Here is a 24311-nt window from a genome sequence, read left to right on the forward strand (position 1 = left end):
CAGGACTTAAAATCTACCATTTTAATTAAGCATGGTAAATCCCTTCCCCCTCTCCATTTAGTCCCTCCAGTAAGTCCTCCAACCATTCAAATGCAAATAAAGCCTCACACCCCTCCATAAGAAAAATGGAAAGGATTTTCCAGAATGTGTGCAAATGTGAAAGGTTGATTTCTCAAAATTGTGGTTTGCAAAAGCATAATGTTCTATTGAGTATTTGGTCAATTTTGGCAAATGATAGTGGCGTCCAGTACCATAGTGGTTAAGGTACATGACACCGCAAGGTCGGTGGTTCCAAAAGATCGGCGCAGCCATTGGGCCCTTAACCCTACATTGCTCCAGGGGAAGATTGTCTCCTGCTTACTCTAATCAACTGTACGTCGCTCTGGATAAGAGCGTCTGCCAAATGCCATTAATGTAATACCTTATTTTGTCACTCTCAATGGACTTTAGTATTGTGATAAAATAATGCAAATTTTGTGAATTTCCCAGTAAATTATGAGTTTGGTCACATTTGTTTGTGATCTATTGAGTATACACAAATAGCTGTCACAATCACAGTCAATTAGGCTGTGTGCTGTTTCTTGTTATAAGATCATAGAACCAATGAACCAGTATTACATTCTTCAAAAATGAGGAAGGGTATGGTGTATACCTCTACCAAAGTTTGCACCTTTCGCTGCCGATATCTGTACAGAGATTGCTTTGGCCAGCCACACAAAGAAAATGAATCAGTTACACCATGATTTCTTAAATACAATTTTATTTTGTGGTGGAATTCCCCTTTAAGCCTATAGACATCTGTCCTTTGCAGTTGGTTAAATATATTGCAGGTCTTATTCGCCAGCCTTAGACAAAGGGTGATCAGCCATTCCTTCATGTACCTCCACAGTAGAGCACTTTCAGAGGGTACCTGCCGTCTGAGACACCTCTATGCTCCATTCTGTTGTCTGGTGAATCCAGTTCTGTATTTTCAGTAGTAGCCATTCTGTCTAATCTAGAATGCAAAGAGATCATCAGTTTTTATGCATCTTTATCTCTGGAATATGCTGCCATCTAGCGGAATACAATTTTAATTGAAAGACTTTTAGACAGATTGCATATTGGGACGGACTCTGAATGGCAGAAGTAAGTGTATTGTGTAAACAGGCTTACTATTTTCTTTCTTTTTTAAAAGCGTTTTTCTCAATCTTATATTCTTCTCTACACTTATTCCCTAAAAGATAGTGTGTTTGTTGCTTCTCACTCAAGATGAACTGATCTGACCTCCTTTTCATTCCACCTACTTTCATCCCTCAGATTGGCACAGGAGAACTCTGTTAACCTGCCTGATTAAATAAAGAATTACATCTTGACAATCATATTTTATTAATAATGTGACCCTGTAAACCCCAAATCAGTGTACAGAATATGCATTACCCTCCATATTCATATTATTAAAATTACATTGCACATGTTTATTCTCAAATTCCACCCCCTTTGGAGAATCGGCTTAAAGACTATTTCTTCAATAAAACTAAAACTTCATACACTTTCTTCAGGCCTCTAGAGTAGAAATCATCTGAAGTTAGCCAAGCCTCCTGCAAAAAGAACCACAGGAGATATGTTGCTATAGTGGCCAAAGCTAAACCTGAGTTCCTAGGTTGTTAGAAACTTGTTTAGATAGAGATGCAGCATTCTCTTCCTTGACATGCGTCTCCTGTCTGCAGTTCGATCTCACTCAAAGCTGTTAAGGCCCGGACACACCAAACCGACGGTCGGCTGTTGGACGTCGGTGGCGCCCTGTCGGCCGAGTCTTTCCGGTGTGTCCCACACGCATGTTTTGGAGGGCTCGGAGCCGTCGTTAACGACGCGTATCGACGCGAGGCGATCTTTGTCGGCGCTCTGCGGCCGACCGTCGGTTTGGTCTGTCCGGGCCTTTACTCACCTAGTTCTGGAGGGTGGGATGATGGGGAGGATTGCGAGCGCAAACTGGGGCACCTGTGGTTTGGGCCTCTAGCTTTATATATCCCACTGATTGTTTTCCAGGACACTCAGGCACTCACCCATGACTGGAAAATGATAAGAAAAAATCCTGGTTTTCCAGGACACGTGGGAAGCCAGCGTAATGTACATAGCCAGCAGCTGCTCTTAATTCATGAATAATTAGCACAATCATGTACAATGCCCTCCATAATGTTTGGGAAAAAGACCCATTGTGTCTTGATCTGCCAATGATTTGCCACAATTTTTGATTTGGAATCACACAAGTGCACATTCACAGATTTTATTAAAGGGGTATTTTCATACCCTTGCTTTCACGTGTAGAAATTACAGTGGTGTTTATACATAGTCCCCCCATTTCAAAGCACCATAATGTTTGGGACACATGGCCTCACAGGTGTAAGCCAGTAATAATTAATATTTGGTGTAATGAGCTGGTCAGCTTGCTGACTTCCCCCTTCCGGAGCATACATTGTTAGCCCCCACCTTTTGGCACCCATGCCTGTGGGGGAGGGCTAGAGATGGGTTCTTGGCCCCCTGGGGAGCCCCCCCTTCTCTCACATTCCTGACAGGGTGAGAGCACAGGAATACTGGAGATGGCATTAAGATGTTTCATGATAATCCCAGGTCAGAATATAGTAATGTTTGGTGTTATTCTGATTGGTTCAGTGCGACTGGTGTAATGGTCTGTGACTGGTTTTTGTAACAGTCTACCTTTGATATCATAACCATCCAGGGGCCGAAGGGAAACTGGGCAAAAGCTGTCTCTGTAGAAGCCATTTGTTTTAGCTCCCTGCCCAAGGTCTCACTGGTGGGAGTTTGGCGGTAAATTACAGATGGGTGACCCGTTTTTAGGGGCAAGAACTAAGGCCTAGATTTTGGAGATAAGGAGCAGAACCAAGCAATCTGGGGTTTTGTCTCCTGTCCTTTCATTCACCCAAATCAGGTTTATCCAAAAGGTATATTACCATGAGAGGCACAAATACATATTTATAGCATCATACAGTTATCATGAAAACTCCCAACTACAGCATTCATAGATATGATGGGGTGGCCTGTAGCATAGTGGTTAAGGTAAATGACTGGGACACGCAATGTCTAATCCCGGTATAGCCACAATAAGATCCGCAGCCGTTGGGCCCTTGAGAAAGGCCCTTAACCCTGCATTGCTCCAGGGGAGGATTGTCTCCTGCTTAGTCTAATCAACTGTTCATCACTCTGGATAAGCGCATCAGCCAAATGCCAATAATGTAATGTAATAGAATGTCTTGTAACCTTTTGGACTGGACTGTTTGGACTACCTTTGGGGAGGTTTGGAGATAAGGGGAAGATGGACTGTGGCTGTGTTTTAGTTAAGAGGTCACAGGGGTCATGGGAAGAGAAGGCGCCTGTAACCCATCACCTTTGGGATAGGCTCCGGACACTCCCACAGTGCCCTCATTTGGGCACTGCTGTCATTACACCGGTGACTGCTCTCCTAGATTAAATATTCAAAACTGCTATGAAGATAGTAAATAGACCCAGTAAAACCTTGAAAACATTGTCCATGTGATCCTTATATTATTGCATTAAGTCTTATGTAATGGTAACCGGGAGTGCATGTAGAATGGATAAACAGGAGGGAAGTTTCATGATAACTGCAACATAATAAAACATAAGGGTAATCTGTTTGGTATGGATGTGATCCGGTAAAATCAAGGAATCGGATGAGATACATTTCATACCAAATGGAGTTCAATGAACCATAGTTTCAGTAACTCAAGGGAAAACCTGCATGTCCTCTCTTGGTAATCATCTCATTTTCCCTACTTAACAACCCCCAAGGGTGGGGGTCAAAATTTCAGATTTGACCACCCCTCCAGGTTGATTTATGGCACTGCCTCCTGGTCCAAACATATGATTTGGCATAAAAGCAAGGGAGACAGACCAATCTGGGAAGATCGCATTTGACTTCCCACACAGCACGTTCTATGCATGTGTAGCAACAGAAGATCGCATTCGACTTGTCTTGTGTATGTATGTATGTATGTATGTATGTATGTATGTGTAGCAGCGGAAGATCGCATTCGACTTCCCACACGGCATATTCTATACTCTGTGTTTGTGTGTAGCCAAAGCAGGCTAGGTATGATTATTTACTCTCTCTATTCTTAATTTGTGTATTTTGTAATTGACTGTGATATACTAAAGCTAATAACCTACCTGTCTGCGAATAAACTATTTTGTTTGTAACTTGCGTGATCTCCATGACTCTAGTTCATCTTGTACCTTTTCAGCCTAAATTACAACTGAATACTCAGGGGGAAATGGTGACCAAAGACCGACTGATCAGCGGCTTGGTACATTCGTGGTTGTTTCCAAGCTGGGAAAGGCAGTCACGTTCGGCCCATAAAAGGATTGCTGGTGTATGGCTCTTGTAATTTGTCGCGAAGGGAACCTATGGGCGTTTATACGCCGGTTCCTGTCAAGTTAATCACCTTTGCTGTTTGTCAACATGAGGACCAAAGTTATGCCAATGAAAGTTAAAGAAGCCATTATGAGACTGAGAAACAAGAATAAAATGGTTAGAGACATTGGCCAAGCCTTAGGCTCACCAAAATCAACTGTTTGGGACATAAATAACATTAATAAGAAGAAAGAGCACTGGTGAGTTCAAATCGCAAAGGGACTGACAGGCCAAGGAAGACCTCCACAACTGATGGTAAATGGTAAATGTCTGCATTTATATAGCGCCTGTATCCAAAGTGCTGTACAGTTGATACTCATTCACCCATTCTCACACACAAACAGTGATTGGCTGCCATGCAAGGCACCAACCAGCTCCTCAGAAGCAATTGGGGGCTCAGGAACACTTTGAGAGACCCAGGGCGGGATTGAACCGGCAAGCTTCTGACTACCGGGCGAATGCTCTTACCTCCTGAGCTACTGTTGCCCCTGATGGCGGAAAAAATATCTCATTATAGAATTCATAATAAAGAAAAATAAAGAAATCAAGAAAAATCTGATGAGACGAAGATGAATTTATATCAGAGTGAAGGCTCGAGCAAAGTATGGGGGAGAGAAGGAACTGCCCAAGATCCAAAGCATACTACCTCATTTGTGAAACACGGTGGTGCGGGAGTTATGATCTGTTACTCCACTGGCCAGCCAAGAGGGAGTTACAGTAGTCCAGGCGGGACAAAACCATCGCTTGGACCAGGAGGTGGGTCGAGTAGGGGGAGAGAAAGGGGCGGATTCTCCGGATGTTGTATAGGAAGAACCTGCATGACCAGGTCACCGCCGCAGTGTTCTCAGAGAGGGACAGTCTGTCGTCCATCACTATGCCGAGGTTCCTTGCATAGGGTGATGGCGTCAGTGTGGTATCCCCTAGGGAAATGGAGAGATCCAGATGGGGAGAGGTAATAACAGGAATGAATATCATTTCAGTCTTACCTGGGTTGAGCTTTAGATGGTGGTTGTCCATCCAGCTCTGGATGTCACTCAGGCAAGCTTCAGGCAAACTCAGAGATACTTAATCGCATTAAATCCCACTTGAACTACATTATCATCCATAAGCATGAAAAGTAGAATGACTTGCTAGACTACCTATTTGATCATAATCGTCCGGTATCACTTTTAACATCACATTGCAGAAGTTAACGACTTACATAGGACAGATCAGCGTGACGTCACAACAGCAAAGAATTTACTTCCGGGTGGCTCTGCTGCTTACTGACATTGAGGAATATGAATAGGAGGCAGTGCTTTCTGTGTCATTTAACCAAGTCAATGTTGGAATATAAAAATCATTTGTGAGACATCTCTGAACACAGAACCTCTAAGTGTATAGGCGACAGCATCAGAAGACCAATAAGTCAAAAAAGTCAGAAAACAGATACCTAATAATGTGCTCACTGAGTGTACATATGTTTTAGGTTTATGTACCCTTATTCTTTTTGGTTGCTGAACAGGTTCCTCAAATCGGAACTGGCCATGGGTTCCTGTTTCATGGTCACCACATAGTTCCTGTTGTTCAGATCTGTATCACTGTCTATTTCTCAAAAAACTGGCGTCATTCATGCATATTCATGCTTTCTCAGCCAGTTTCCTGTGTCAAATTCTTAAAAAAGTTAAACAGAAGAAACGCATGTCTGAATATTAACCCTTAAACACTGTTCCGGTCAAATCTGACCGATTTGCAATTTCCCTAAACCATAAATATAGCATTTTTAATCTGATTGTCTCAAGACCTTATGTTATCCTTCACAATAGGCATTTAGACATATACAATTAATTGTGACCACTTTCATAAAATTTTGAGTGCTTTATTCAACTTTGTCACACCTGTGGGGTTCCTGGTCAAAAGTGACCGCCATAGGAAATGAATGGGTAAGACTATAATTTTCATCCAGCAGATGGAAGACATCCCCATACACACACTCATACAAGTTCCATGTGCTTGTGTGCCCATCCGCCACATGAACCACACCTTCCACAAAACAATTTACAGTAAATTATGGGAACCAACTTCTTTCTCACACTTATGTGCCCCTCCCCCCATGTGAACCACACCTTCCAGACAAATCAATTTTATGTCAATTATGGGAACCCACCTCTTTCTCGGATGTGCCCATCCACCACATGAACCATACCTTCTACAAAACAGTTGAGTGTAAATTATCGGAACCCACACACACACTCTTGTGTCATTTGTTCCCAAGAAGGACAGAAATGTCATCTTGATGAGCATACTACACAGAGATTCCACCGTCAGCACCGATGGGCACAGGAAGCCACACATCATCCTGGACTACAACAGAAACAAAGGGGGTGTTGACTGCCTTGAGGTACAGTAAAGTACTGTTTCAGCTTTCATACATTTTTATTTTCCTTTATATTTCTGTAAAACATTGCATTTTTGTGTAAAACAGATTAACTAATTGTCCAATCTCATTTTATTTTAGTGCAGCTTACTGGTACCTACACTTGCAAGCGCAAGTCAGCCCGTTGGCCCGTGGCTGTGTTCCACAACATCCTGGATGTGTCTGCATATAATGCATATGCGGTGTGGACGGCAATCAACCCAGCCTGGAATCGGGGGGAAACCCTTCAAGAGGAGACTCTTCCTGGCAGAGCTTGGGAAAGCTTTGGTTATTCACTCTGATACAACAGCGCCAGCACCTTCCCCGCACACCAGCCTCTGCCAGTCTGGTGAGGAGTGTGCAGGGCGCAGCCACTCCTCTGTCACGTCCCACTCACCAAGCACGGGGACAGAAAAGGAAGAGGTGCATGCTCTGTGTCCCCAGAGATGTAAAAACCAGCCTTACATGCCACAAATACAAAGCCTAGGGACACTCCAATCTGACCGCATGTTGCCACTCGTGCGTGAATCAACACAAACGTGCACGCACGCACACACACACACACACAGACAGACACACACACAGAATTCATATTCATGTTCTCATGTCAATCCTCATGTTCTGATAATTAGATGTTGGTGTTCTGATAAGATTTTTGATTTTTTACAAAAAATGTTCTTTGAGACAAATAATTTCAGTGTCTGGTGATGTTTATTGGCTTTTGTGTTAATGTAAGAGCAGTTAAAACAGACCGGTCAAATTTGACCGCGAACAGTAAATTAAGAGGGGGTAGCAACGAACAGTGTTTAAAGGTTAAGCAGCTTTGACATCACAAATTTAGAGCAACAAGTAAAATATCAACCTTACGTAGATTTCTCTGTATTTACTGGCAATATTACTGCTTGTGAATAATTAGGGGTCACATTTCACAAACAACTGAACTTTGGGGACCTTACCCTTCTTGTGTTTATTCTTCTCTTCCTCCTACCCAGTAGGGGCATTTAGCTGGCTTGGGCAGGTACTCGCAGTACTACAGGAGTGGGAGAGAGGGAAACACCAAGCTCAGATGGCCAATGGCAGAATAGTTCCCACCAGTGAAGAAGGACTGATCCCGTCGCCCTCATCCAATCACGTACTCCAGTGCAAGGGGCCACAAACCCTGGCCCTGGAAAATCTTACTAAATCTAAACTTACTAAATCAATTACCTATGTTGACCCATCCTTGCGTGCTCACTCACTCAGAGGCCATAACCACATTTTCATCTGACTCTCCACCCACAACACAGGAAGCTCCGTCTCTAAATTTGCTGCACCACCTTGCAGCAGCAGAGACAAGTGATACTGACTGGCACAGCAAAAGAAAATTCCATAAAAGATATATACAGTGCGTTTGTTGCTTCTCACTCAAGATGAACTCATCTGACCTCCCTTTCATTCCACCTACTTTCATCCCTCAGATTGGCACAGGAGAACTCTGTTGACCTGCCTGATTAAATGAAGAATTACATCTTGACAATCATATTTAATTAATAATGTGACCCTGTAAACCTCAAATCAGCGTACAGAATATGCATTTCCCTCCATATTCATATTATTAAAATTACATTGCACTTCACAGAAAGAATAATGAGGATGAATTGTTGAATAAAGCTTTTTATTACATTCAGGCATTTTGCATACCGTGTACACTCCTATCCAGAGTGACTTACACAGTTTCATTTTATTTTTAACATACAATCCCATTTATTAAGCTGGATATTTAAGATTAGGAAAACAGCACCGCACCTAGGAACCTTGCCACAAATTAAATCTTTGACAATCAAATCATGTGCACAATCGGACCTGGCAAGCTGGCCAGCAGCCTATCATCATTGGTGTGAAAAATACTGTGGAAAGTACGAGGAATATATTCCTGTGTTACCTGGCTGGAGGTTATTCCAAGTTTGAGTCAAGTCGCTTCAGTTCAGTCCTTTGTTCCCCCTGTCAGTGGTGTCGAGATAAGAAGCAGTCCAGTCTAGTCAATCTTTCATATCACAGATGGAAATTTCATATGCAGACAGGGATAATTAAAATGAGTAGCAGACATGATTATGAAAAAAACACACAAAACCACACAAGATTCGGCCGTTACACATTTTGATTTTATCTTTTTTGTTTTTGCTTGTTGTTAGATCTGGGTCAAACATACATTTAAGGTGCTTTAACTGTTTAGATGCTCGTAAAATGTGAAACCACTCCTGTAGAACCTCCAGCAAACATGTTACTAACCAAAAGGTACAATCAAAATGCTGTTGAATCATTCAAAATTCTGATGTTAATTCAGAATGTGTTCAGTTATCTACAGGAATTTTGCAGGTTTCTAAAGGGGTTAAGTTCAAATAAAACATTTGACCCAGGTCTGAGGTTGAAATTTAAGAAACACGGTTTGTGAAGGTTCATAGCTGGCTGAGGCTCTGAGACCCAGTCTCTCTGGTCTTGTCATCGCCTGGGCTTGGCTCCTCGTTCTTCCTCAAGCTGAGCTGGGCCACTTTCTTGTAGATCTTCTTGAAGGCTGGACTAGAGAAGTAGTAGATGAGGGGGTCGAGCATGCTGTTGAGGTAGGTCAGGCTGATGGTGATGTAGAAGGCTGTATCCAGGCCTTCGAAATAGTTGCAGTCTTTAGACTTCTTGGTCCAGATCATCAGCTGGATGACATTGCTTGGGAGGAAACAGACAGCAAATATGGCGGCCACCAGGACAATGAGATGGAGGGCCCTCTGGATCCTGCCATGCTTATCCAACTGGCGTCCCTTGAGCTTCATGACCACCTGGAGAGAGCAGAAGAGGATGACGGCTAGTGGTATGCAGAAGGAGAAGAGGAAGACCGCCCTGTGCCAGGTGGGGCTGGAGTCAGACCGAGAGCAAGTAATGAAGCTGTCACAGCGGTTGGTGCCCAAAGCCTGGAAGTGGTGGGGCGCGGTGAGAAGATGGACAGTCAGGGAGATGGTGAGGACCCACACGAAGATGGCGACACACACTCCCCTGGAGACGGGCATGGAGTTGATGGGATGGTGAGGATGGACCACCCGGAGGTAGCGGTCTACGGCCACGGCGGTGAGGAAGAAGATGCTGCCCCCTCGGTTCATGGCCAGCATGAAGAGTGAGATGCGACAGAACGCATCGCCGAAGATCCAGTTCAGCTCCCTCAGGTAGTAGACGGCACGAAACGGCAGGATCACGATGAGCAGGAAGTCGGCCAGAGCCAGGTTGAACAGTAAGACGGTGCTGCTCTTCCAGGGTTTCACATGGAAACAGAAGATCCAGAGGGCCCCTCCGTTACCCAGCATTCCTAGCACACATTCCAGCAGGAGCAGAGGCGGCAGCACGTTGGAGAGCAGCTGCCCTTTAAATGCGCAACACGACTCGTTTGTCCAGACCATCTTCTCTTCTGACTCCAACCAGGGCACCAGAGCTTTTAAAAATCAGAGAATTTGTGACGCCATCATGAGCTGCCTTTAGAGGAAGTTGTCATGCGCACGTAGACATGTCTGAAGAAAAACCGTGCGAGCTAAACTTATTTCTGAAACCACATTTAAATGCTCTCACCTCAAGCTCCACCCTCTTTGAAGAATTGGCCTAAATACTTTTTCAATAAAGCTAAAACACTTCACACTTTTAAATGAAAAACCTTAAATTAATATTCTTTTTCTCAATCCTCTAGAGTATAAGTAGTCTGAAACAACCACGAGATGTGATTATTGTAGTGGAAGGGTGTGTTATTGTAGCCAAATGTAAACCCGAGATTCTAGTTTTAGATGTGGTCCACTCCTGTGTTCTAACACTAAAGGTTCCTATCCTGAATCCAAGAAGAGTTGCCTTAACATTTGCATATATCGTTTAAAATAATTATTTAATTATTTTATTTGTCTCCTGTCAATCTCACCCCGTTTCTCACCCAGTGATTTCTCAAATTTACCATTTTAAATGTCTGTCTATGTGAATAGTGCTCTACATATTTAATATACTCTGTGGATACTTTTATACAAATGAAGTAGACAATGGGACTTTAGTGGCTCTCAGAATAAAAACTTCAAAGCTCCAGACCAAGACCTTACCGAGACACTGTTTAAATGTTAAATCAGTAAAATATCTTTGAACAAGAAACTCAACAACAAGCAAGCAACTACAGTGCACCAGTTTGCATTTTTGTTGATTATAGTTTCGCTTAGTGTTTTTATTTTTACACATATATTCAAATGTGTGTTTCGCAACTTCCTGTAAATACAGTCCTTTTTCGTAATGACACAGAAAGCCGAACTGGAGCTGTTCAATTCAGCTTTAAGGAGAAAGCTTGTTTCACCTGCTGCTGAGAAGTTGTATGATCCTGTGTTATTCCATTATACAGCTGCTATAATTTTATACAGCGGCACTGCTTGTGTGGTACATTAACACAGTGATCCATCCATGAGACTGTCAAACATCCTCAAAGGGGCTTCAGGTACGTAACCTGAACCAGAGATGTTCACAAGTCATCAAATGCAAGTCCGAGTCAAGTCTCAAGTCTCTAAGCTAGAGTCCAAGTGAAGTCTCAAGTCTCCGAGCTGGAGTCCGAGTCAAGTCTCAAGTCTCCAGTATGGTGCAGCCTAAACAACAGTATGGCTATAGAAATTCATCACTATCCCTATGCTAATTGAAGATATATGTGTGAGACAACTGAAGAAGCAGTATAATCAGGGGCAGACAAAAGGGTAGTGGTTATTTCATTTATTTATTCATATATCAATGAACTACCACGCCTGAGCCAATGCTTTGGCAAAGCCTCTCTCAAGGTGGCTGGAGAAAGGCGATGGTCTGGTGTGGTAGGTAATAGGTACATCAATAAATAAGATAAAATAAATAACCATTCTATTTTTAAGAACTCTGTGTGACTCATGTGACATAATGTAAGCATTGCCATGGGCTGTAATATAAGATGATGGTCAACAACAAAATGGGGGCCTGGACTAAATGCAGCTTTGTATGGATAATCACCAATTAAATTTAGTCTAGGACTAGTAGAGGACAGTGTCTTTCACTGCAGTTCAGGATTTTTTCCCATTTTGTACCCATAATTTTGCTTTACAATTGCTAAGAATTCACTTTTTCAAAACGCTTCATACAACTCTCTGCACCAACATACAGTCAGTTCATTGAATTCACAAAATGGATCAAAGCTACCAAACCACTGCAAACATGTTTCAAAGGAAAAGCACCAGCACTAGAATTTCTGGTCATAGAACAATGATCTAAAAAACACAACCAGTGGCATTACAGTCGATGCACTATTTTCTGCTAGTGATTTTCAAAGTGGACTGTAGAAATGTATCATTTTTGGTGGTTCAGCCTGATTTTTTGTAAAAGCAATGAAAAAATCATTACGTTTGGTCCACATACAGTGCTCTTGTGAACTGTGAAAAGTTCTAAAAAAAAACAACAACAAAAAAAAGTTCTAAAAAGTATAAAAAAGGCTTGTTTGTAAAAATAAAATAAAAACAGAAACAACCCACAGTATGTTATAATTGTATTTCTTCAATTTTTTTCAATGATTCCACTCTCCTAGTTTTGCCACGATTCCCTTCATTTAGAACCACAAAAAGACCATATTGAAACATGTATCAAGTATTTTTTCATGCTACAGTAAAGTATTGTAAAAACAACTAAACAGTGAAGCTATAGGTATCTTTTGTGTGATGAAAAATGAGGAATTTGAACCAATGAGTTTGGAAGTGCAAGATTTCTTCAAAGATATTTATGCACTCCATGTTTTGAACAAGCGAACAGGCTGTGTTACAAGTGCTTACCATTTTGAGTGTTGTGTCTAAGATTTTGTAAATTGAGCACAAGCTTGTGAGATTAGGGTCGAAGTGATTGTAAAAAACTGTAATATACTCTTACTTTTTCATTTTTAAATGAAAGGTAACTGTTAAGCATTTACTTTAATCATTGAAAAAAATCTAATGAGGCTAGATATTGTTTATGCAAGAAATCGGGAGGTATGATTTTGGGACTACATCTACATTATGCTATAAGAAAACCTCGAATCCTAAGGAATGCCATTGTACTATTGCATAGTAAAATTATTTTTGCAATAGTGCAAAATCTTTTCAAAACGGCATGCAACTACAGTAGCCTACATGCCAAACTCGGGTTCTATGGTAGCTTTTAATGTTAACGTCAATTACAAACAAGCTCTCTCGAAAATACAGTTCATATTTGTATGACAATGGAATGCCAAACAATGTCCACGCAACTAGTACACAACGTCACCTAAAAAGACATTCAATATCACTCACTGTCCCGCTTGCATATCGATCTTAAAGACCATACAGAAAGGTTTTTTTTAAATAGTGCAACCCTTGATCAAGCTCCAAATCAAAATCCCATGTCGTTTTTACTGAAAACGCAGCTGCTTGTGTGAACTACATTGACAATGAAAATGCACGGGGCTTTTCAAGCCAACCTGAAGACGTTACTGTACCTTACGCTCATGGCTCATAGCTTGCATAGCTTTTCAAGACTAACCATTTGAAGTGTAATCCAACATCGCTACAACTTGGCAGTCAACAAAATAAGAACATATTCGCTTTTGTTATGCTGATTAAACGGTGACACAAACATTATACTGAGTCAGACAAGTTCAGCCAAGTTACCTTAATGTAACACTGAACAGCGGTGGATCACATCCGGTGCTAGTAAACAGACTTACTTTTCTGTATGAGTTTTCAAACGTCTGTTGAAATTTGACGTGGTTGCTCCCGCATTTTTAATTTTAATACTCTACATTTTGCTAATTGCAATCATTTTGTTTGGCTCGATGAGCCTGAATTATTTTAACTCAAAGGCCACAACATGTGGAACTGTAGCCAATCTCAGCGAGCTATGCTGCAAGAAATACAGGGTAGGGTGTTGCTATGGTTGCAAAAATAAATAATTTAAATTGGCTGTAACATTATTCACTTCGTCATTTTCACGATGCTATTTGGCAGACTTTTATTGTTCACGAGTCCTTATTGACGAGTCCGAGTCGAGTCTCAGGTCATTTTTGGAGTCGGAGTCAAGTCTGGAGTCCGTGTATGTGCGACTCAAGTGTCCCCATCTCTGACCTGAACACAGAGCCACAAAAAAAGTCCATGGTTTCCAGTTTCTATACAGTAAATAAAATGGCAGCTTTGAATGCATTTGTGTTTTGGCCAGGTCATTCTGTGGTGTCAGTTTGGATTCCCTCTTCACTTCTTCACTTCTCCCAGATCCTCTATGCTGTCGTCATCCACCTACAGAGTGAGAGGAGCACAGACTGGTGAGGCACTGGAAGGCCACTCACTGCACATTCCCCCGTGCTCTCCCTCTGAGAGGTTCACGATCGTTTTGCAAAGGGGTTTGGGTTCAATCCCATTTCAATTCAGGAAAATATATTTAACTGAAAAGAATACACACAGAATATTAGGGGCATTTTTCAAACCTTTAAACCAAGTTTATTTTCTCCCCAACAAATGCAATGCCATGCAATGTAACATAGGTCAGTCTAATGCAGTGCAATGTAGGTTAGTGTAATGCAGTGTAATGTTGGTCAGTGTAATGCAGTGTAATATTGGCCAGTGCAATGCAATGTAATGTTGGTCAGTGTAATGTTAGCCTGTGTAATGCAGTGTAATGCAGTGAAATTTTGACCAGTGCAATGCAGTGGAATGTTGGTCAGTGTAATGTTGGCCTGTGTAATGCAGTGGAATTTTGACCAGTGCAATGCAGTGGAATGTTGGTCAGTGTAATGCAGTGCAATTATGCCAAGTGCGATGCAGTGTAATGTTGGTCAGTGCAATGCAGTGTGATGTTGGTTAGTGTGATGCAGTGGAATGTTGGTCAGTGCAATGCAGTGTGATGTTGGTTAGTGTGATGCAGTGGAATGTTGGTCAGTGCAATGCAGTGTGATGTTGGTTAGTGTGATGCAGTGGAATGTTCGTCAGTGTAATGTTAGTCAGTATAATGTAGGCCTGCGTTATGCAATGTAATATTGGTCAGTGTGATAGTGTAATGTCGGCCTGTGTAATGCAGTGTAATGTTGGTCAGTGTAATGCAGTGTGGAGAAACAGCAGTGAGATGACCTCAACCTCACCTCTGGCCACTTTTCCTGAATCACATCGATGATGTCATCAGTGAAATCTCCCTGAATGATGATCTCATCCTCGGCCATTACGGACGCTCCACAAGAGAACTTCTGCGCAAAGAATCTCTGCGCTTCCTTCAGTTCAATCTCTAAGGAGAAGACATGACACCCAAAATATATTACATGGAATACAGATTCTACTGAAATAACATATCTCATGAATACAGGTAAATTCAGTATTTGATTTACACCATATAAAGCAGGGTTTGTGAATGAAGCAGAAACCGGGTTTACAGTTTTAGCTTTTGGTTCAACCCCTGTCCCCTATAGGCCAAATCTATACACTACTGTAGGCCTGTTGTTCTTCAGCTACCACCAGAAAAGTGCTGCAGTCTTCAGGCTGAGGGCCAAATGGTCTGTAACATGCTTCTCACTGTTTTTAAGACACTATTTTCAGGACATTGTATGTGAGTAACACCTGCACTGCATTGAGTGAAAGCTGGAGATTGCAAGGGTGGAATGATGGGTGGATTGTGAGCACAGACTGGGGCACCTGTGGTTTTACAGTAAAGATATCCCATTTATTGTTTTCCAGGATATTCAGGCAATTTTGCAGTGGCACATAGCTAAAGTAACAGACCTTGATGCAGGCATCAGTTTGTTACAGTTGCACATCGAGGACCGGGGTTTGATTCCAGTCCTGCCAAAGCCAAGTTTGGCCAGCTCGCGTGGAGCAGCATAATTGGCTCGCTGCTCAGAGGGAGGGACTCAGCAGGGGTCAGTAGGATAGGATGTAATTTGGTTGAAATAAAATCCATGGGAACCACAAGCCACACACTTTATTTTTCCTCTACAAATGATGGCAAGCAATGCCTCCCAATGGGGTCAGATTAGGTGCAAGGCATAATGGGAGTAGCAGTGCAGGTTGGTGTATTCATGGTACACAACTTGCCGAAGGTGTTGAGTCCACACACACGGGTCACATATTTCTTCTTGGCTCGCGGGATTTTGGCTACCGTCACTCTCTGGGGTACGGTCTTCTTCTTCTGTTTGATCTGACCCCTGCCACCTGAAAAACAACAGAAATAACAACAGATAAGGCTGGATGCATTTTAGGGACCAAATGTAATTGGACAGTTGGTATCTCAGCTGCTCCTGAATAGCCAGGTGTATTCAATCACTTCCTTAGTGCAGGTATAAGAAAGCTTTCAGGATCTAGTCTTGACTCCAGGCTTTTGATTGCCAGTGAAAGTCAAGGGAGTCATAATGAGGCTGAGAAATACAAAAAGAAAACTGTCAGAGTGCTAAATAATAGGCCTTCAAAAATAAACTGTTTGGAACATCATTAAGAAGAAAGAGAGCACTGGCGAGCTCAGTGATTGCAAAGAGGCTGGTCGGCCAAGGAAGACCTCTACAGTTGATGACCAAAGAATTCTCACCATAATGAAGAAAAAGCCCCAAACACCTATTAATTATCACTGCCCCAGCATTTGCATTTCTCTTGTACATTGGTCAATGTGCTCAAAGCTGGGAAACTAAAAACACAAGTGTGGACTTGGCCTGCAGAAGGTTGAGATGCAGAGATGTGCTCACTGTCTTACAGACTCCTAGAGCTATTTATATAAGCACAGCACTGAGACGGCCCTGGTCAAGGTCGTAAACGACCTGCTCATTGCTGCTGACACAGGCCATGTCAGCATTCTCCTGTTGCTGGACCTCACTGCTGCCTTCGACACGGTCTGTCACAACACACTGCTCACCCGGTTGGAAACACTCTTGGGTATCACTGGCACTCCACTCTCCTGGTTTAGGTCATATCTCACAGCTAGGGAACAGTTTGTCTCCATAGGTAATTTCAGGTCCCCCAGTTCACCCCTCTCACATGGTGTTCCCCAGGGTTCTGTCCTAGGTCCCCTGCTCTTCGTCATTTACATCCTCCCCCTTGGTGACATCTTACGTCAGTATGGTTTAAACTTTCACTGCTATGCTGACGACATACAGATTTATATTCACACTAAGCCCTCCCACACACTCCCTCCCTCCAATCTGGTCACCTGCCTCAATGCCATTAGCACCTGGATGACACAAAATTTTCTCAAACTTAACCATGACAAAACAGAAGCCATACTCATTGCCACACCAGCTGTATTGAAAAAACTCAAACTATCACATCTATCCATCCCTGGCTATTTCACTACCACTACCTCTGAAGTTAAAAACCTTGGTGTCATTATTGAATCTACCCTCTCATTTGACACTCACATAAAAAACATCACCAAACAGCTTTCTTCCACCTCAAAAACATTTCCAAACTCCCCCCCTCACTTAACCTCACCGCTGCTGAGACTCTCATCCATGCATTCATAAGACTTGATTACTGTAACGCCCTTCTCTTTGGTATCTCAGCAAAGAGATTAAACAGACTCCAATACATTCAAAATTCCGCTGCAAGAGTTCTCACCCGCACTAGGCCCTGGCAACACATCACTCCCATCCTCCATCAACTACACTGGCTCCCTGTGCAATACCGTATTCAATTCAAAATCATTCTACTTGTTTTCAAAGCCCAACATAAACTTGCACCCTCTTATCTTTCAAACCTCGTGACCCCATACCAACCAACCCGCACCCTATGCTCCACCAATACCCACCTCCTGCTCACCCCCACTGCACATCTCCGTTCTATGGGTGACAGGGCGTTTAGTGTAGCTGGTCCCAAACTCTGGAACTCCCTCCCACTTGCACTACGGAAAATCACCTCACTGTCCACCTTCAAATCCAAGCTCAAAACTCACCTTTTCACTCTTGCTTTTCCTCCCTACTCCTAACTGACCCCTCCATCTCACTCTCGCCATGTCCCATCCTATTTTTGTGTGTTGTTTTATATACTTTATTTTATTTTAATGTGATTTTTGTATAGTGTCTTTTAATAAGTGTACAGTGTCTGTCCCTATATGTTGTTTTATGACTGCCACTTGCCACTATTGTACAGTGTCCTTGGGTGACGTGAAAGGCGCTTTAAATAAAATTATTATTATTATTTCAGCTTTCTGAAGCACTAACATCCTCTTTCTGCCCAGTACAGACACAGTGCATCTCTCACCCTCGCTCAACAGGTTCCTCAAATAGGCATTGGCCGTGGGTTCCTGTTTTTTCCTCCACACTGTTGAAGTTTGATCAAAACGCTTTTATTGAAACTATGAATGTTTAGAATAATGATGAAGTTTGATTTAAATGCTTTTATTAAAACTGTGAATGTTTAGAATGACATTGAGAATCGTGTGCAAAAATACCCTTTCTCTAAATGTTTCTATATATCTATATACTATATTTAAAATGCAGTTTAGTGCAGTATCAGGTTGATATTTCAGTCCAGATTTGATTCAGCACATTTGCAGATTAAAAAACAAAAGCATCAAAGCAATCATTCAAAGCAAATGTGCTGAATCAAATCTGCACTAAAATATCAACCTGATATTTGCTTTTCTTTCCACTAATTTACTTGCGTTATTTTTGATTGTGAATAATTAGGGGCTGAATTTGGAGCAGAACTTAAATTTGTGGGGTCAAATATTTGAGCTCTTACCCCTCTTTTGTTTCTTCTTCTCTTCCTCCTCTCCAGTAGGGGGCGCCTCTCCCCCTCCCGTGTCCTGCTTTGGAGCGTTCCCTGCAGATCAAGAGACGAAAATGCCAGACTCGTAACCATGGAGACAACGCATTTCCCCCTGATTTACCAAAGGTTGCTGGAAAGGTGCAAGGCTAGGATCCTAGGTTTACCTAGGATCATCTTGGCGAACTGTTCTGGAAAGTTCTTCTCCAGCCACTGCCTGCATTTGGCCGGCTCGGGCAGGTACTCGCAGTACTACAGGAGGGGGAGAGAGGGAAACACCAAGCTCAGATGGCCAATGGCAGAATAGTTCCCACCAGTGAAGAAGGACTGATCATCCAATCACGTACTCCAGTGCAAGGGGCCTCAAACTCTGGTCCTGGAAAATCACAGGGTCTGCTGCGGTCAGCACCATTTCAGACTCAATAAAATAGGTTCATTTATTGCACTTGGTTCACAGGGTCAATTGATCAGATCAACTGCTAAATTACTCAGAGGCTATCAATGCATTTTTGTTTTGTTTTTGGACTAATCTGATACTCCATAATCTGCACCCAGAACACAGGAACTGAACCCTAACCCAAACACAGGACGCTCTGTCTCTCCTGCTGAAGCTGTAGTGGGCCGGCAGCTTTTAAAAGGAAAGGGATCTGTGAGGGAAGACTAAAGCAGAGCTTTACTGCCTTTCACTGCCATCTCTTTCAGAGAGCAGCACTTTACAGGGACAAACACGACTGGGTATTCCAAATTGGGGAAAAAAGAAAGGCATTTAAAAGACAAGAAACTAAAAAACCAAACAACAGTTGAGTCATGTTCACACGTACCTCTGTCGGCAAGGAACACACTGCAAGAGAGAGGAATGACAGTAATTAGGAAACACTGACAGCTGATTTATTATTTCAGGTCCAGGAAGTTTCTGCTCATTTCAGATACAGTTGAAATGACTCATTCAGGGCACAATCATTACCCAGAAAGGGCCAGTGTGAGTGAAGGCCTTTGTTCCAACCAAGCAGTTACACACCTGATTCTACTAATCAAGGTCCTTAGCAAAGACTCTAAGGCTGTGTCTGTAATGGCTGACTATTCACTACCTAGTAAACTAGATTGGCTGTCAGCCATCTTGTTCTAGTGTCAGATTTAAAAAATCTAATTTTATTCACATTTTGAGGGCACTATAAATATCCCACAATGCACCGTAAAATTCAGTGAACAACCTTGGATACAAACCACAATGATTTGCGACCAGCATTTTCCCGAACCTATTATACACAAAAACACAAATACACATTTTTTCATTCTCATTTTAAGTTGTGAGAGATGATGGCGCGGTCCAGGAGCAATTAAAATTAATCAACAGCTCTTCTGGGTTTTGCCACGTTGATGACAAATACATTTCCATTGAGCATTACAATAAAGTAGTCCATAACTACCCTAATATAACCTAAAACCCTGTATTCATTATTCAATAATCTAAAACCCTGTCCAGTAACTTGGCACTGTTTGTTAGCTAGCTAAAACACTATATTGTTTTACAGTTGACATTAAAGTAGGCGATATCCAGTTGATGGACTAAAAGCACCAACAGCATTCTTCTATATCCGTGTTCTGTTCAATTTTTGGATATATAAGTGTGTACGGGGTTGTGTTGTAAATGTTTACTCAGTGAAAATGTGTTCTTTTACAAGTCCCCCATAAGCCAAGCACATGTAGTTTCAGGTTTTAAAACATATAATTTTTAGTAAAAACAATAAAATAAAATAAAAAAGTTTCTTAAAAATTGAACATTGCAAGGTGTGAGCTGCATCTTGACCGGGCTTTGCAAGACAAAAATATGGTTTAATATCACTGGAGTCATGTTTTAAGAACCAGCTACATGGTAAGTTTGTGAAAGGTTTTGTGGCTATAAGCAGACACGCCTAGGCGTTGACACTGATCGATTGGGAAAGAGGACGCCAGCTGTCCGAATTCACTCATTTAAACTATACTCTAACACACTATATGGACATTCACTAGATAGTGATTAGTAATTAGTCTCCATCTAGGACACGTGTGTAAGTGCTTGGTTGGAACAAAAGCCGTATCCCCGCCGTCTATCAAGGACCCTATAGATCATGGACACAAAAGATTTAACTGCTTAGTACATGGAAATAGTTTTCCAAGCAACACGAATACAGAAGAGATACAAAATATAACACTCTGAAAGTGTGTACGTGCACACCTGCTTTTTAGCATTCTGAAAATAGGAATTATCTTTTTGTGAGAAGTAATACTCTATGATCCTCCTCCATATACTACTCTGAGCTGCATTAAACCACAATGCATTTTCTAAATGGTGAAATGACTAAAGCAGTCGATTTAAATGAACTTTTACTTGCAGAAGAGTGGCTGTCCTCCTGATTAGAATGAGCACTCAGCCAGCTCTCTACTGATAGTTCTGTAGTGAGTGCAGACATACACTGTAGCCCCAAACCACTGCGCTGCCCCAGGTACCTGCTTTACTAAAGACAGAGATACACTGTAGCCCCAAACCACTGCGCTGCCCCAGGTACCTGCTTTACTAAAGACAGAGATACACTGTAGCCCCAAACCACTGCGCTGCCCCAGGTACCTGCTTTACTAAAGACAAGAGATACGCTGTAGCTCCAAACTACTGCACTGCCCCAGGTACCTGCTTTACTAAAGACAGAGATACACTGTAGCCCCAAACCACTGCGCTGCCCCAGGTACCTGCTTTACTAAACACAGAGATACGCTGTAGCCCCAAACCACTGCGCTGCCCCAGGTACCTGCTTTACTAAAGACAGAGATACACTGTAGCCCCAAACCACTTCACACAATTCAGAGAAGATGTACAAGAGGGTACCAAAGGAGAAGGCGGGCCCTAATGGATGCCTACGATGTTCTGTGTACTTAGTACGCAGAAGAGGAGTGAGGTATGTATTTAACATTCCATTAATTAAACTGGTGTAAAATCCAGCTATGACCAGATTGAAATTATCAGTTGTTTCAAAACATAGCTTGAGCAGGTCAAACCATTTTGAGTATGGAGCTGGTCAGAACTGGTCAACCAGCTATTTCAAAACCTAGCTTGAGCTGTGTTTTTTTTCCAGCAAGGCCAGGACCAAAACTGCACCTTTTGCTGCCGATATCTGTACAGAGATTGCTTTGGCCAGCCACACAAAGAAAATGAATCAGTTACACCTTGATCTGTTAAATGAGCTAAATGTTTCTTTGCAATGGAATTCCCCTTTAAACCTACAGACATCGGTCCTTTCAGTTGGTTAAATATATTGCAGGTCTTATTGGCCGGCCTTAGACAAAGGGTGATTCCTTCACGTACCTCCACAGTAGAGCACTTTCAGTGGGTACCTGCCGTCTGAGTCACCTCTATGCACCTTTCTGTTGTCTGGTGGATCCAGTTCTGTATTTTCAGTAGTAGCCATTCTGTAAAATCTAGAATGTAAAGAGATCAGTTTTTATGCATTTTATCTCTCGGGTTTTTCATTTCTAAAATGTGCTGCCATCTAGCGGTTTAGAATTGTAACTGAAAGATTAGAGCATCTTGGGACAGGACTCTCAATGCCAGAAGTGTATGTGGCTTCTTTTTCTTTCAAACTAGATTAGCCTTTTTAGCTCAATATTAAATATCATATTATTATCTAGATTTTCATGGAATAATATATGCGCTCAGCGAGAGTTAAAGAAAATGTCTGGAATGATTTTGTTGCGTATAGCTCAGGTGTCCTGGTCCGACCTCGATGCGCTGTCCAGGTCTGATGAAACACTTCCAAAAAGGGTGTTGCCAGAATGCAGTATTTCCCTCGCGTAACTAGCAATACAGATAGCTACCGTTACGAATGTATACCGGCACTTTCTATCTTTACGGTGAGTCTCAGTCCCTCTTGCTCAGTAGCAGTGGCTCAACCAAAGCCAGCCATCCATATTAGGTCATAAACTAGCCATTTATCATCAGCAGCATAGCTAGGCTACCCACCTATGAGAGGCACGTGTGGACACAGCAAGCAAAATGAAGACATCAATTTATTCCCTTAAAAAAACTACAGCATATCAGTGCACGACTTAGCGTAAAGCAAGCGATACACACTATTGGACAGCAATGAACTAACTGACTTTTTACTTGTTATATTTGCAAAGAATGACAACCATGTCGATAGAGCCAGATCCACCATCCCTTGATGGATTCCGATTTGCTCAGAAAGAGAACACGCCAAAGATACGTAGCTACCAGATAGCTACACATAATAATAGCACACGATTTAACTGCTTATAACATCTGCCACTGCAATTTGCATTTTCTTTTTTAATCTTAACACCAATGAGCTAACTTTATCTAGGCTAGCGACTTTACATCTAGCTAGCCGTACCAGACTACATCATTCATGTCAAAGAAAACGTTAATGGAGTATTTCCTTTAAAACACAAAACCTGTAAATATAACACCAAATATGAGCTATTTTCTCTTTCACAGAACTGTACACATTATTGTATGGTTGTTAATGATTGTGATCACGCAAACGAGTATAAAAGCACACAGCTCCGCTATCTTGCCTTGTTCTGGTGGTTCTGGTCCTGTCTTGAATGAACGGTTCAGCATCCATAGGTAGTTGCCTATTTGCCTGACAAAAATATCTTCTTCTTTTTTTTTTGGCTAAACTTCCCCCATTTCCAGCCTGAATGTTATTATACGTAAACATGTAGTTTTAAATATGCATATATGCACATATGGTGTTACTTTTATCCTTAAACATTTATACTTGTAGTTTTGCGGTGTGTCGCCGGCATTGAGAGGACCCTGTACCCGCTGAATTTGAGAAATTTAAAGAAACAATAGCTTCGTTACTTGATATTTTAACGGCAAAGACGGCTTATGATTAACTAGTGAAATGTTGAAAGAGCAGACTATAAGTGAAAGTGGAAGGTTAGCGTAATTTTAATAAAATATGTTATTATTGGACTGCAATTTTAGACAGGAAGTTTAATGAAGTAACTTTAGCCTGGATAGTGTCAAAATTGACATTTCCTTGGCCACGTGTATTAACATTGATTTCAAATAAACCGAACGAATAAACCCGTTTGAGTAATATATATAACTTGTAATGACGGGGAAATGTGATTCCAATTTAAAACATCAAAAATAGACTTCTTTGAGGCTTTTCTGAGCCATCTTAAAGTTTGTCTTTGTAACATAATATCCAGACGGTGGCGCCATTTACACACAAGTTGGTTGCCGTTGGTAATTCTAGACAAAACATGGCCATTCTATTCAGCCGTTATTTTCCGATGTATTGCTTACTGGGTTTATTCTACATGTCAGTCTTTAGCAAATGCAAAGCTTTGTCGTTCCATACTTTTGACTACCTCCACTGTATTTTTGATAAGGAATATTAATTAAAGCAATCATTTTCAGAAATATCGGGATTGCTTGCACAGGTTTGAAGCATCACCCATACGGAAATCTAATATTTGTCTTGTTTTTATATTGGGAGATAAATATATATGTGACTGAAGTGGTCTGAACACACTTCAATGTACGAGGACGGCTTAAAATCCTCGATGGCTAGACATGCTTCGACTCCGTTTCTGGACCATCATGTTAGTTAATCTAACACAACAGTTGGTCTACTGTAACGTTATGGTGGACATTTTTGGTGTACTGCTGTTGTTGCTACATGCATGTATAGCACATCATACAATTTTAGCTAGTGTCTACTGTAGAGATCTGAACTGGTCGTATTTCAAAAAG

The 24311-nt window shown here is 41.8% G+C and overlaps 2 protein-coding genes across 4 annotated transcripts; both read right to left on the reverse strand.

The window, feature by feature from the left end:
• Positions 1 to 8458: 8458 nt before the first annotated feature.
• On the reverse strand, positions 8459 to 10327 carry LOC133140986 (hydroxycarboxylic acid receptor 2-like). Its single transcript, XM_061261328.1, has one exon. The coding sequence runs from the start codon at positions 10238 to 10240 to the stop codon at positions 9257 to 9259; it is 984 nt and encodes a 327-aa protein (XP_061117312.1). The 5' UTR covers positions 10241 to 10327; the 3' UTR covers positions 8459 to 9256.
• Positions 10328 to 10997: 670 nt separating this feature from the next.
• On the reverse strand, positions 10998 to 23159 carry LOC133140357 (density-regulated protein-like). Of its 3 annotated transcripts, none has more exons than XM_061260254.1 (8): positions 23117 to 23159; positions 21888 to 22000; positions 19372 to 19391; positions 18718 to 18802; positions 18527 to 18607; positions 15893 to 16009; positions 14950 to 15089; positions 10998 to 14110 (listed from the first exon to the last, which is right to left on the reverse strand). In XM_061260254.1, exons 2-8 carry the CDS (start codon positions 21988 to 21990, stop codon positions 14066 to 14068), a joined length of 591 nt encoding a protein of 196 aa, XP_061116238.1. In that variant the 5' UTR covers positions 21991 to 22000; positions 23117 to 23159; the 3' UTR covers positions 10998 to 14065. The 3 variants fall into 3 exon arrangements, with proteins under 3 accessions (XP_061116238.1, XP_061116239.1, XP_061116240.1); XM_061260255.1 differs by lacking the exon at positions 23117 to 23159 and adding an exon at positions 22542 to 23110; XM_061260256.1 differs by lacking the exon at positions 23117 to 23159 and adding an exon at positions 22302 to 22524.
• Positions 23160 to 24311: the final 1152 nt, after the last annotated feature.

Source organism: Conger conger, chromosome 11 (assembly GCF_963514075.1).
Source record: "Conger conger chromosome 11, fConCon1.1, whole genome shotgun sequence".
NCBI lineage: Eukaryota > Metazoa > Chordata > Actinopteri > Anguilliformes > Congridae > Conger > Conger conger.